Below are 15,460 nucleotides of genomic sequence, written 5' to 3'. Positions count from 1 at the left end.
ACTGTTTATCCCTACATCAATTTGAACGTGGCTCAATTAATAATCCAGGATTATAACCCTTAAGGTCCTGTCCTTTAATTTGGCTCTTAGTTCCTGGCACTCTCCAAACAGATCTCTTGCCGACTTTTCTCAATATTTGTGGTCCTTACATGGACCACAATGACTGGATCCTTCCCCTCCTTTTCCAATATCATTTTCAGGCTGATTTGAGATGCCCCTCACCCTAGCACCAGGCAGGCAATATACCATGTGGAACTCTCGATCCTACATTCAAGGGATGCTATCTGCCCTGCTAATTATTGAATTCCCCACAAGTAGAACATTAGGTGAAAAGAGAGACATGTTGCTGAAGCTTTTCATCTTGCACTCATCAGGACAAATGCAAGAATACCAAATTTCAAATGATCACAACAATTTATACTACAGGAGAAAAAGGATGCTGATTGGTTGGCAAGTTGACTCTGATTGGCTGAGGCATTGCCATTGTGAAACAAACAGGAAACTATAGGCTTCCAAAGCTCCCGGATAATTCAAAAAAGACACAGGGTTTGAATGTATCCCTTGAGCATTCTATGTTAGGTGTGATTCTGCGATTGTGCAGCATTTGCTGAACAACTCTAAGTGTGCTAACAGCCGCACTAACAATCAACTTAGATAATCAGTTGAGCTCATAAAGTGGCTCATTTACACTTGCTAGAAGCAACATTTGTCATATATTACAGTGACCCATTCTCTGCAAACAAGAGGAATATATTCAAGTTCCCCATTACTTTCTCCATTCTTGCGTTTGTCCTGATGAGTGCAAGATGAAAAGCATCGGCAACACGTCTCTCCTTTCAGCAATATTCAAGTTTCATACAACATGAAGCTTCCCAGTTCCTCCTCCTCCTCCCCGTCTCCTCTTTGGCAAGCTTCCTGCTCCAAGGCGCCACGGTCAACATTCTGGTTTGCCTTCCGACAGCCTTTATCCTTCTCCTCATCAGTAGCAAATACGTTGTACCTTTTGCTTACTCATTCATGGGATGTGGGTGTCACTGGCTAGGCCAGTTGTTGTAACAGGATCAGTTTCTGTGGATCCTCACTCTCTATCTTACCCGGGTTCCCCTTACTCTGCACATTATGGGTCCCATCAACTTCATTCTGAACCCGTACCTCGCTACAAGGTCGAACTGAAGCCTAAAGCAAACTTTCCAGAAACTCTGCACCTGCCTTTATGTGTTGGGGTGTCGCCAACTCACACCCCAGCTCAATGATTGAGCCAGAGATTGAGATGGGAACATCTGCAAATTCCCTGAGGGCAGTCTCGCTGTCTGCACACTCGTGCGCATGCACACACACACACACTCACACACACAAACACACAAAATCTGCTCTGCCATATCCTAGTGTGTAATATTTTTATTATTCTTTTATTAAAATTTTTGGTGTGATGTAAGTTTTTTATTTGCTTTTCTACACCTTACTTGCACTAAGCACTAAACAATGCTTTTTTTTTATTCTCACATAAGATGTGGGCATTACTGGCAAGGTCAGCATTTGTTGCCCATCCTTAATTTCCCTTGACTGATTGGCTTGCTAGGGCATTCAAGAGTCAACCACATTGCCGTGAGACTGGAGTTGCATGTAGGCCTGCAGATTTCCTACCTTAAAGGACATTAGTGAACTGATGGATTTTTTTTAATAACAATCCATTATAGTTTCATGGTCACCATTACTGAGACTACCTTTTAATTCCAGATTATTAATTAAATTTAAACTGCACCCGCTGCTGTGGTGGGATTTGAACCCATGGCCCCAGAGCATTACTCTTGGCCTCTGGGTCACTAGCCCAGTGACATTACCACTACATTACTGACTCCCTGTTAGTTAGCTGCTTGAGTAGGAGGAAGGATGTGAAGTTGGGTGCTGTGTTTTACCACTGAAAAGAATTTGGATCAGGAGTTAATTTAAATGTTGGGGGGATAGGGGAATGGTGAAATTGAGATTGAGTGATAAAGGGTGAGAGGAAATTGCCAGCACCTTTTATACAGGAGGCCAACAATTTGCTGCCCCCATCTCATCATCTTCCTAATCCTCTCTTCTTTCTTTTTCCCTACCCCAAGTACATCTCATCCCCCACCAGTTATCCCATCCTACATCACTATCCCACTCCAATTTCAATCCCTATTCCATTGCCTATCTCACCACCCCTACCCCACCTCTTCACCCAATCCTACCTCATCCCACCCTCTATCACACAGTCCTTTCCCATCCCCTATCTTATTACTTCATCTGCGTTTGAGTCTGGCAACAGATCCTTTGTCTCTTCAAATGGATGCCTCGCCCATCTGACAGTGTTCATTTTCGCTTACGCTGAAATGTAATAATGGAGAATAATGTTATTGATGACAGCGTTCAGGGTGGGGGGTTGAAGAAAGAAATAAGAGGACAGGATGATACATCTTGCAGGACTTGGTAAATACCCTCTCCAAGACTTCATAAGCTTCCACTCGAATTGCACTGACCCTAATCGTGAGAGATGGATTGTAGCTAAACAGCACATCCCATGGTTAATGAAACAGAATGTAGGACATTAAGTAAAGTGAAGAATTCCTCTTCTGTTGTTCTGTTTTCATTACCGCTCTTGCTCATGGAATCTTAGGGTGCTGACGGAAACCATTTGGTGAAATGAGTCTGTGCTGGCTCTTTGAAAGGGCTGTCCAATTAGTCCCACTCTCCCTGTCCTTCCGCCATAGCCCTGCATATCCTTCATTTTCTGATCGATTTCTTTTAGTAAACCCTTTACTGTATTTATTTTCTCTCCTCGTTTCGGAGTACGGTGCCTTCTGTAACTTCAAAAGCTTTCGCGATTTGCAGTCAAATCCTGAACGTGTTCCTTTGTGAGCGCTGATTCCCCGGTTGAACAGCCGGTGCAGCGTTGCCTTTCAGTCTGGTGGGACCGCTGAGGTTACCCCACCCGTTCTCTCCCGTATGAGCGCCTACTTGCTGTCACCACAGCAATGTGAACACGAGCACGAGAATTTTAGGAGCAGGAGTAGGCCATTTGGTAACATCCGTGGCTGATCTAGTTGTGAGCTCAAATCCATTTTCCTGTCTGAGCACCCCGCCCCCCCCACCCCACTCACCCCCAGCCTCCAGACTCCCTTGTCGATCAAAAATCTATTTCATTCAGCCTTGAACATGTTCAATGACCCAGCCTCCACTGCTCTCTGTGAAAGAGAATTCCAAAGACTCATGACTCTCTGAGAGAAAACATTCCTTCTCATCTCCATATTAAATGGGAGATCCCTAATTTTTAAAATGAGTCCCCGAGTTCCAGACTCCCCAACAGAGGGAAACATCCTCCCAACATCCAACCAGTCAAGTCCCTCAGGATCTTATATGGAGCACAGCCTCACGATTGCTGTTGTGATTTTGGGAAAGGCAGTAGCCAATTCATGCACAACAAGATCCCACAAACAGTAAAGAGATCATGTCAGGGTAATCTGATTTCTAGCGATGTTTATTGAGGGCTAAATGTTGTTCAGGGAGAGGTCACCTGCTGTTTTTCAAAATAGTGACATGGGAACTTTTGCAACCACTTGAGTGGGCAGATGGATTTGACGTGTACCCAAAAGATGTGTCTCCAACAGTGCAGCATTCCCTTAGTGGTGCAATGAAGCATCAGCCTGGACTGTGTGCTTAAGCCTCTGGAGTGGGACTTGAATCCACAACACTGACTCAGAGACGGCAGTGCTACCAGTTAAACGAAGGCTGACACACTAAAGAACAGAGCACTGGATGAAGAAGCTATGCTTCACCAAGGGCGAAATGATAGGCTTGTGCCACTTGCTCTAGGATACCCTGCAGGCATCCTGCCAGGCTAGTACAGCACTGCCCCTTTCAATAAAGCTCACTGCAACTCTGATCTTTCTTTTGCCTCTGGCTGTCACAGGGAACGTCAGTAACATTAGTCAATCTTTTGAGTTTCCTGTGTGAACATTGGTCAGGGAAAGGTTGCAAGAGTACAAAGGTGTTATCATCAAGAGAGACAGCAATGACACCAGACCTTGCCTGTTGGGTATGTGTTTCTGTAATGCAGAAGGACTATAGTCCTATTCTATTGCTAGAATTTAGGACACAGTAAATATTCGATCCAACCATGCCTGTGTTTTTACTCCACACAAGCCTCCTCCCACTCTATTTACTTCAACTCACCCTATCAGCATGTCCTTCTGTTTCTTTCTACCTCATACACTTAGCATTTCACTTTGCAGCTGCAACTTTGTAGATTCAGCTGAGGCTCAGTGGTGAGTTTCTTACTTGAAGGCTATGGTCCCCAGAAACATGAACACATAATCTAGACCTATACTTGAGCACTCCTTGGGTACAGCACTGCTGCAGGTGTTCCCTTTCCTACATTAGAGCAGCGCCTATACTTCAAAAGACTTATATAAAATACTTCATTAGCTGTAAAGTGCTTTGGGACATCTTGTAGACTGTATAAAACTGCTTGTTTCATAAGGCCCAGAGTGCACTGAAAAACCTCAGAGCAGCAATCACTATCAGTAACTGTTATTTCATTGTGTGGGTGGAGTCTAGACAGACATTTTGGGGATTGTCTATTCTCCCAAAGCATGCTGCTCAAGTCTGTAGTTTCTCAAAACCATTCCTCCTTACTTACAGTAAATATTTACATTTGGACCTCTACACGAGGTTGGTGCTTCTCCTCCTTTCAGATCTCTTCTATTTCTCCGTATTATGACACCATTATTACATCAGCATCATATATGCTTCTGATGTTAACCCTTTGCTCTACATCTCCCCCTCCGCCGTTTTTAATCTCATTGTATTTACACCCTCCTACATCTCCCCCTAAAGTCTTAGACTTTACCAATCCCCCTGATCTCATTCTGATCTTTTTTTGAGGTCGAGGATATTCCTCACTCTCCCTTCTGTCAGTGTGTGATCTTCTCCTGGGTGGCTGTAGAGCTTGTCATAAGCCTTTCTCCTTCTTTAGGATCTGAGTAATAAGCCCAAGTTTCGATTGGCTTTCTCTCCAAGGATAGTAAGGTGCTGCTGTTTCTCCTTATGATACCCTGGTCTGTCTCAACCCTGTATGAGCTTGGTCGTGGAGTTTTTTTTTCAATCATTGTGCAATCTTTCTGTTAGTCTCAGACCTATATTCTCTCCTCAGACTTCAGCATAGGTAACTTTTGTGCTTTGTTGCCTGTGATTAAAGTTCCGAGCCTGGTTGCTTCTCTGTTGGTCATCACATCATTTTACTGTCTTGTGGTTGTTCATAGTAATATTGGGATTAAGTCTTTTTGCCAGAGATGGAAGCTGAGTTCTCAATCTCCTACCCATTAGTAACTCTGATGGTGAGAAACCATTTTGTAGTGGGGAGATTCGATAACTCAGAAGAGCTAGATTAAGGTCTTTGTTTTTCTTCAATAAATCTTTGACAGTTCATATCCCTCTCTCAGCTTCTCCACTCGCTTGAGGATAGTGAGGTGAGCTGGTTACATGAATGAGGCCATATTCTTTTGCAAAATTGTGGAATAACTCATTAACAAATTGCGGCTCATTGTCAGACATTACGGTGTCCGGGATTCCATGCGTTACATAAATTCTCCTGAGGGATTGGATGATCGCTTCTGCTTTGATACTATGCAATCTGTTTACTTCAACACATCGTGAGTTGTAATCAATGACAATAAGGAACGTTTCCCCTCTGAGTTCAAATAAGTCCATTCCTGTGCACTCCCACGGCCTTGATGGAAAAGTAAAAGGTAATAATGTTTTTCTTTTGTTCTTGGCTGTTTACAGTATGAGTGAGACAGGGAGTGAGACGTGAGTAAGACAGGGAGGTGGTGGTATTGTCACTGGGCTAGCATTCCAGAGACCCAGGGGAATGCTCTGGGGACCCAGGTTCAAATCCTACCACGGCAGCTGGTGAAATTTGAATTCAGTAAAAATCTGGAATTAAAAGTTTGATGATGACCACAAAGCCATTGTTAAAAAACCCACCTGGTTCACTAATGTCCTTTAAGGAAGAGAATCTGCTGTCCTTACCTGATCCGGTTTACATGTGACTCCAGACCCACAGCAATATGGCTGACTCTTAATTGCCCTTGTTCAGAGGGTATTTAGTGAATAAATGCTGGCCTAGCCAGTGACGCCCACATTCAATGAATTTTAAAAAATCATTTTTTCTACAGAGTGAGTAGTGAACAACCACCTGACTGATTGCTATGCATTCGCCCAACATTTTGCTATTTCTAGATGGCCTTGGTGAAGTCTTTGAAGAATATCAAGCCAACGTGTTCTCGGTATTACTATTCTCTTGTTGCAGACTAGTAAGTCGTCAATGACAGTGAGGTGCTTGAGCTGTTCAAAGTACTGCCAGAGTATCAGATTGCTGGGGATATAGTCTGGCCATCCTTCCCGACATCATTCTTGGACTTGGGGACATTCTTCATCTTGTTCCTGGGCTTGTTTTATTTCCTGAAACTTCTTTACAGTAGCTGGTAAGTGCTGAGTGATTAAGGATGTTTATGCTTCAACCCCCTCGATGAAGTGTAAAACTTCTTGTTTGGTTCCTTCTGATGGTATTTATGACAGTGTGTCTGTCATTGTTTGTCACTTCCCTTGCACATACTCTGTGATGGAGTCATATCCCATCAGTCTTAATCTGAACTGCTGGATTCTGGGCAGCATCTTTGCAATTTCTTTCATGTTCAGAAGGGTGACTATTGGCTTATGGTCTGTTTTAATTTTGAAACTCAATCCCATAACGTAGTCTGAAAATTTTTTGCATGCCAATGTTTCTGCCAATGCCTCTTTTTCTATCATGGCGTATCGTTGTTCTGTTTCTATGCTTGCCATTCTTCTGCACTTGAGGAAAAACTGCCCCCAGGCCTGTAGATGATGCATCTGCTGCTATTATAGTCGGTAATTCTGGATCGTAATGTGACAAGATTTGGAAAAGATTAAAGGTTGTTTAATCCTTTTGAAAGCATTTTGTTGGTCCACATTCCAGCACCACTGTTGACCCTGTCTCAACAGCCCATTGGGCTCATTGACCTCTATTATGATTGGTTGGAACTTGCCCACTTTGTTGACCATCCCAAGGAATCTTTGAAGCACAGTTATGTTCCTGGGTTGTGGAAACTCTCTGATTTCTTTTGTTTTTTGTGGATTAACTGTAATTCCAGTGATTTGTACCCTGTGACCTAGAAACTCAATCATAGGTTTGGCGAGCTCACGTTTTTCATTCAGTGTTAGGCCTGCCTCCTGTAAGACTCTCAGGACTGCAGTGACTCTGTAATCATACTCTTCTCTCATGGACCCATCTATATGTATGTCACCCATATGGCATATTACTCCTTCCATGCCTTCTAGAGTGGAGCAGACACTATTCCACAGGGTAATCTATCGAAACAATAACGATCCAATGGAATTATAAATGTGATCAGTAACCTGGATTCTTTGTCCGGAGGCAACTGCCAAAATCCACTATTCCCATCCCGTTCAGTAACTAAAGTACCCTTGGCCAGTTTGGCAAGGCTCTCATCCACTGAGGTCATCGGGTGGATCTACATTCGAATGCTTTGTTTAGTTGAGTTAAATCCTCGCAGATTCTTAAGGAGCCGTTTGGCTTTGGGACGGTAACCATTCCTGAAGACCTTTTTTTTTGGCCTTGGTGATCAGTGAGATAACCCCTTGCTGCTGCTGCATCTTTTCAATTTCGCCCTTGACTTTGTCCAAGAGTGGATGAGGGGCTTTCCTCAGTTTAAGGAGGCAAATTGGTTCAGCAGCAGCTCGTAGGGTGAGATGCTACTCGGTCTTTAATTTCACTAGGCCTGTAATCAATTTTGGAAATTCATTTCCAAATGCACTGTTGGAGTTCTCGTCAGCAACTTCATCCACTTTATAGGTTAATTTCAGTTTTCAGCAGGCCTTTCTGATTAGTAGACAGCACTCTTGATTTTGAATGACATAGTGGGATTCAAGGATTTCTCGGTCTTTATATTTCAGCTTTGCCAAGTGTTGAACTTTGACTTCTGAATTTGTCCCATTAGGACCTTGTAATTTGATCGATGAGGGTTACAAAGTAATCTGTTTGAGTCATTTGACTTCATCTGATAAAACAGAAACCCCTGCTCCTGTATCTAGTTTAAACTCTTGTGGGGTTTCCATCCATTTTGAGTTTAATACTCCAATACTTGTTTTCAGTACCTCCCCCAGAAGGGTTAGTTCCTTTGCTTGTGGTTCTTCCACTTCTTGTATATGGCTCTGTTTTAAAATTCTCTCCCTCTTTTTACAGCTTTTCTGAGCGACAAGCAGCTTAGAAGTGGCCTATTTTTCCACAGCCGTGGCACTCTGCACCCCCCACCCCCTCCCCCCACTAGACATTCTTCTCACTTGTGCGGGTTGTTCCTGCCACACCGAAGACATTTCAAAACGGGGGTTGACGTGCTTTTCCCCATTTTGGTAGGCTTAGGCTTTGGTGTGCTTTCTCTGTTATGGCCTACAAACCGAATGGTCTCACTCAAACTTCTCCATGTGGCCTCTCCTTCCCCGCGAACAAACGCCCAATTCTGCTTCCTGGGTTCCGCTTATCTCACAAGCTGCACCTCTTTCACTAGTGTTAAATCCTCTTTTGTCTGTAAGAGATCTGATAATGCTTCATCTAGGACCCTGACTATGATTCTGTCATGAATCAGCTCACCCTTTAAGGTTCCATAATCACAGTTCCCTGAAAGCCTACAGGGATTGTTGATAAACGAATCCATGCTTTCGCCTGGTCTTTGTCTTGCTTTCCTTTATTAAATTTAGCCCTCTCTATTACTAAATTACAATGGATGCTGAACTAAGAGTTGGAACCTTGTAGGACTTCTTTATAAAATGTTGAAGACTCATCAAACCCCTACCTTGCTATCATGTCATCAGCGCTAGATCCTACTGCATAAAGTGGTGTACTGACCTGGTCTTTTTGATTTTTTTTGTGTAATCCTGAAGCAGTTCTGTACCCTATGAACCTTTTACTCCATCTTCCCCAGTTGTGAGCCTGTTGCGAGTCTTCTGCACTCTGAAATGGTTCTGGGAGTGGTAGTACGGATTCCATGCTTCTGCTGAACCCTGGAATCGTTTCTGCTCCTGTGCTGCTGTTTGCTGCTTCAGGCCTGTACTCACTGCTGTCCGGTCTCCAGATCTGTGTCTCAGCTTGTATCTGTTGCTCCCGCGAAGTTCTGACATCTTAGCGAGTTTTAAATTTTTTTTAATTTGCTTTTGTCCTTCCTTCAAGGATCTCTTTTCTTGCCAACCCTGAAGCTTCTTTTTAAGGTCTGCTTGGTCTTCTACTCGCTACCACCACATTTTGTTGTGTAGTTGGAGTCTAGATAGGGATTTTGGGGATCGTTTATGTTCCCAAAGTACGCTGCTCGAGTCTATAGTTTCTCAAAACCATTCCTCTTTATTTAGAGCAAGTATTTACACATTTTGACCCCGACACAAGATTGGGGCTTCTCCTTCTTACAGGTCTCTCTTACTTCTCTGTCATGTGATATGACATCATTATTACATCGGCATCATGTATGCTTTTGATGTTAACCCTCTATTCCACAACTGCATAACTTAGTTCAACAAAAATCATCCTGTAATTGAAGTGGAGTGTTGTACAATACTGAGCATGTGCCAGCGGGTGTGTGGGGAAACGAAATGATGAGCAAAAAGATCAAAAGGTTTCCACCATTTTGTTTTGTAGCTACTGTGTGTCTGTGGACGTGACAAGAAAAAAGAGTTTGTTCCTTTGGTGACAAGTGTCTAGCTATTCTTGAGGGTACCAATGCAATACAGTCAATCCTATTAATTTAACCTGATAGCCAATTTGTGCACAGCCAGCTCCCACAAGCAGCAATGACAAGACAACCTGTTTTTAGTGCTGCTGATTGATGGATAAATATTGGCCAAGATACTGGTCTTCTTCAAATAGACGCTTTGTGTCTTTTATGTCCACTGGAGAAGGTAGATGCGGCTTTGGTTTTATGGCTGACCTGAAAATCTGCACTTCCGATACTGCAGCACTCCCTCAGTAGCACACAACTGGAAAATCAGGCCCGGTGATCTAATGTAATACTTGTTAAAAGTTGAATAGGAAGAAGAAAGGGCTTTCCCAAGGATGAGAACAAATAAGTCAAAGGGGCACCTTCACCATTGTGTTCTACACTTTAACTCCTGTAAATTGATGAATTTTCGATAATGATACCCAGGTTTAAAGGGTTAAATTATGAGAAGAGGCTGCATAGTCCAGGCTTGAATTCACCTGAATATAGATTAAAGGGCGATCTAACTGAGGTGTATAAAATAGTTGAGGTGTCAGCTGTGGCCCAGTTGGTAACTCGATCACCTCTTGAGTCAGAAGGTTTTGGATTCAGGCCCCACTCCAGGGCTTGAGTACAAAAATCAAGGCTGACACTTGAGCGCAGTACTGAGGGAGTGCCGCACTGTCGGAGTTGCAGTCTTTTGGATGAGATGTTAAACTGAGGACAGTCTGCTCTCCCTGGTGGATGTAAAAGATTCCTTGGCACTGTTCTGAAGAAGAGCGGGTGAGTTATCCCAGAGTCCTGGTCAATATTTATCCCTCAATCAACATCATTAGAACAGATTATCACATTGATGTTTGTGGGAACTTGCTGTGTGCATATTGGCTACCGCGTTTCTACAACAGCGACTAAACTTCAAGAGTAAAGTGCTTTGAGGTGTCCGGTAGTCATAAAAGGTGTTATATAAGTGTAACTTTGTTTCTTAAGGATTGTATAGGGCAATTCGAAACTATTTCCTCTGGTTGGGGAGCCCAGAACGAGAGGGCGTAACCTTAAAATTCAAGCTTTGGGGTGATGTCAAGAAGCATTTCTTCATACAAAGGGCAGTGAAAATCTGGAACTCCCACCCACAAAAATGCTGCTAAGGCTGGAGCTTGGATTCTCCTGCTGGGCTGAGAAACAGAAATTGGGACTGTTTCTGATCCCAAATCTGCCCCCAGAAGGAAACGACCACTCACTGGGTTTTTCACTATTGGCCCCCTCATTTAGCTTGGAGACAGCTTTGACCAACAAGGAAGGCCGGTGGGCGGGCTCCCAAGGCCGGAAAGCCAACCAGCTTGAGAGGCGCAGCAGGCTGCATTAGTCGATAAGTAACTGAGAGGGTGCTTCATCATGGAAATGCCCTCTCTCCAACCTTTTTACCTGTTTAATTGATAAAGAGCTTCATCAGCCAGGTCGCCATCGTGGAGGGAACCCTGTAACTGCTCTCACACCCAGGCAGGCAGGGAGGCTGTCTAGGCCTGCTGGGGGCCTGACTCCAGTATGATCAGTGAAGGCCACCTCGTCCATGTTAGTCCATCCAAGTGATGCTTAAAGGGATCGAACTTTTCCTAGCCTCTATAAACTGGCCCAATCGGTGGGGAAAACTGGAGGTTGCCTGGAAAATTCTTCCTCTAATTGGACTTAATTAGGCCCTTCACAAGCCTAATCGGCTACCCACCATGTGCCCAGCATTGGGACTAATATTCAGCATCGCCCGCCTCTGATCCGAGCTCAGTGGGGGGGGTGGGGGGGGCTGAAAATCGGCCCTTGGGCTGAGTTCAGAATTGCGATTGGTAGATCTTTGTTAGGTAAAGGTTTGTGAAATCAAGGTGGGTAAATTGAGCTAAGATACAGATCAGCCATGATCTAAATGAATGGCGGAACAGGTCCGAGGGGCTGAATGGCCTCCTCCAGTTTTCTATATTCTAGTTTTGTTAAGGTATTTCATCCTTTTGGCTGTTTGTCCAGACTAACAAAGTATTTTCCTGTTTCTCTTTCCCGCCCCTTACAGAGGAAATTGAATCTTGTGCTGTGTTTGATTCTCGTGGTCTCGCTCTTTGTGGCTGTGGTCCGCTATACGTACGACAACTCTTCGCTTCTCCTCCAGCCTCACCTTGGCCACAGTGCAATTCTCAACAGGACAAGGGTTTTCACCCACCCCAGCAAGGCCCAGCAGCCCCGAGAGCTCCCTGGCTACATCAGCGTCACGACGCTACAGGTAAACAGTTATGCACTGTGTCACAGTGGGGAAATCAATCCTTGTCACCCCACTCAGTCTTGCAGGGAACTCAAAACTACTGCTTGCGTACACGTCGATAGGATAATTATGATCAGTGAAGGCCACCTCGTCCACGTTAGTCCATCCAAGTGATGCTTAAAGGGTTCAAACTTTTCCTAGCCTCTATAAAGGCTAAGGTGTCAGCTGCGGTGGAATTCTTGTCTCTGAACCAGAACGTCCTGGTTCCAAGGCCCACTTGAGCACATGATATAGGCTGACACTCCAGTGCAGTACTGAAGCAGTGCTGCACTGTTGGAGGTGCCGCTTTTCAAATGAGCCGCTAAGCTGAAGGCCCATCTGCCCCCTCAGGTGGATCTAAAGGATCCCGTGGCACTATGTCAAAGAACAGCAGGAGAGTTCTCCCTGGTGTTTAAAGTCGCTTAGTGAATACAAATTCTTTCCCTCTCTCTTTCTTTTTCATTCATTCATTCCTTTCCACATCCTATTGCGTCTTAGAGGATTCCAATGTATTTTGCGCCATTATTCCATGTGGGGGTAAACTCCAAGGGCTGCATTTGCCATCATGGTCTCTGCAACCCCCCCCATCCCCAATCAAAGGGCATTGGGGTTGTCTGTCCACAACCCCGACAGCTGTCCCGTGGCGATTTACCACGGTGTTAATTGCTTTAAGGTGAGACTTCTGTCCCCTCTCTGGGGACAAGTCCCGCCTTAGAGAGCCTTCGGCCAATCAGAAGGCTGGCAGCTCTGTAGTCCTAGTAGCGCCAGCCAGGAATGGTGTCCATTGCTGGGACTACAGGTGGTCCCACCGAGCCGAGGAGCCCAGGTAAGCCTGGGGTTGGGGGTCTCGGCAAAGGGAGTGAGGGAGGTGGGGGGGGGCTGGGTTCAAAAGGCAGGGAAGGGGAGGGGAGGGGAACGACTTTCAGGAAGGGGTTCCTCTGATGGGTACAGGGGATCCACAAAGGTGGATCTCCCCTTTCCCTGACAACGGTCTGCGCAGCTAAAGCTGCCAGGCCCCTCGTATAGTGTGGGCCCCTGCCCGCTGTGGGTAAAATACTGATGGGTCACCCAGTGCCTCCACTACCCCCTGTTAAAATTCTAGGTAGGCCGGGGGCTGGCAGGTAGGCCGAAGCAAGACCACCCGCTGGATTTTACATGGCCCCCCCCCACCCCCACCTTCAAACCTACCAACAAGGAATGTAAAATCCAGCCCCTAGTATTGATCACTGATAAGGGTCATGAGGACTCGAAACGTCAACTCTTTTCTTCTCCGCCGATGCTGCCAGACCTGCTGAGTTTTTCCAGGTAATTCTGTATTTGTTTTGGATTTCCAGCATCCGCAGTAGTTTTTTGTTTTTATCTTTAAATTTATCTTTATTAGTTTGAACCTGTGTCCATTTTACATCCACAATATTTAAATTAAAATGATTTTCTAGACTGATCCTGCTATCCCCTTGACCATCTTATTATAAGCACTGCCTCCTTCTGTGGGAAGATCTGTGTTTCTGGAGCACCTTTCACAATCTCAGGCTTTACAATGAAGTACTTTAGAAGTGTGTTCGCTGTTGTAAGGTAGGAGACGCAGCAGCCAATTTGTGCACAGCAAGCTCCCACAAACAGCCATGTGATAATGACCAGATCATCTGCATTTCGGTGTTGATTAAGGGAGAAAGATGGGCCGGAACACCACGAGAACTCTCCAGCTCTGATTTGAAATAATCCTGTGGGATTGGTTATGTTCACCTGAAAGGGCAGGCAGGGCCTCGGTTTAATGTTTCAGCCAAAAGACAGCAGCCCAACAGTGCAGCACTCCTTCAGTACTGCACCGGAGCGTTAGCCTAAATTATTGTGCTGCAGTTTCTGGAGGGGGTGCAGAGGAGATTCACCAGGATGTTGCCTGGGATGAAACATTTAAGTTATGAAGAGAAGTTGGATAGACCTGGGTTGTTTTCGCTGGAGCAGAGAAGACTGAGGGGCGACCTGATCGAGGTGTACAAGGTTATGAGGGGCATGGACAGGGTGGATAGGGAGCAGCTGTTCCCCCTTAGTTGAAGGGTCAGTCACGAGGGGACATAAGTTCAAGGTGAGGGGCAGGAGGTTTAGGGGGGATGTGAGGAAAAGCTTTTTTACCCAGAGGGTGGTGATGGTCTGGAATGCACTGCCTGGGAGGGTGGTGGAGTCGGGTTGCCTCACAACCTTTAAAAAGTACCTGGATGAGCACTTGGCACGTCATAACATTCAAGGCTATGGGCCAAGTGCTGGTAAATGGGGTTAGGTAGGTAGGTCAGGTGTTTCTCACGTGTCGGTGCAGACTCGATGGGCCGAAGGGCCTCTTCTGCACTGTGTGATTTTGTGAAGTGGGACGTGTACTCACAACCTCTGGCTCACAGGTGCGAGTGCTCCCAAATACTGAATTGAAACAATGAGGGGAATTTTATGGAGGCGGCGTGGGTCCCGGCCAGTGGCTGGAGAAACAGTGAGAGACCTGTGCTGCTTCCTCTGGCGAGGCCTGCCAGTCTTACAAGCCAATCAGGCAGCTGAGAGGTCACCGGGGGGCCTTCCACGGGATCAAGATCCCAGTGGAGGGGTATCCCGCCTACCAAGGGCTGTTGGCCAATCAAAAGCTGGCAGCCCTTTTGCTCAGCAGCACCACAGGAAAGATGGAGGCTGCTGTCGGAATGACACCCACCAGAGGCCCAGGATCAGGGAGCAACCCAGTAAGTGGTGGTGGAGGGGGTTTTGTGCGGTGGGGTTTCATGGGAGGGTGGTACAGGGGGTCAGCAGCAAGGGCACAGGATGGCTCTTAGTGACCACCCCACCCCACCCCCCCTCCCCACCTTCCCAATTCTGGGTCTCTCAATCAGGTACTGAGTGCCTTTGAACAATGGATCAGCCCCTCCCCAGGAGACCACAAGCAACCCACACCTGTTTGTGTGCCGTGCTCTCCCCGCGTGGTGACAGGCCCGCCTGCCGCTGGGTTAATAGCAGCGGCAGCGGGCGGAGGCCTGTACTTTAATCGGGGCGAAGGCAGGGAGGTGGCGGGGCCCTCACCCCGCCACCCTCCTGACCTTTTATGCCCTCCCCATCTTCAAACTTGCGGCAAGCATAAAATAGCGCCCACCGTCTCTCTCGTGAAAGTATTTGAGAGACGAATGTTGGCCCGGACTCCTCTTCCAACAGTGCCGTGATCTTTGATCATGCCTATTTGAATGGACAGGTCTATCATGAACAGAGGGACATAAGGACAGAACACACACTTCTCACCCCATTCCTTGGGGAGTTCCTTATGCTGCCTTTTCCCATCGACTTGGCTTCAGTTCAGCAGAGCTCCACAAAGCGTCTTGCATGCGAGCTCTGGTTTACAAAATATGTTGAG

The 15,460-nt window shown here is 45.8% G+C and overlaps 1 protein-coding gene across 1 annotated transcript in view; it reads left to right on the top strand.

The window, feature by feature from the left end:
- Positions 1–15,460, top strand: part of st6galnac3 (ST6 (alpha-N-acetyl-neuraminyl-2,3-beta-galactosyl-1,3)-N-acetylgalactosaminide alpha-2,6-sialyltransferase 3) — a 234,216-nt gene that overhangs the window by 17,559 nt on the left and 201,197 nt on the right. Inside the window, exon 2 of the mRNA XM_078560733.1 lies at positions 11,860–12,066. Coding sequence (XP_078416859.1) covers positions 11,860–12,066 — 207 coding nt within the window. The remainder of the gene's footprint in view (positions 1–11,859; positions 12,067–15,460) is intronic.

The sequence above is a fragment of the Cetorhinus maximus genome, chromosome 17, assembly GCF_964194155.1.
Source record: "Cetorhinus maximus chromosome 17, sCetMax3.hap1.1, whole genome shotgun sequence".
NCBI classification, from domain to species: domain Eukaryota; kingdom Metazoa; phylum Chordata; class Chondrichthyes; order Lamniformes; family Cetorhinidae; genus Cetorhinus; species Cetorhinus maximus.
This window is presented reverse-complemented; position numbering and strand designations above follow the sequence as displayed.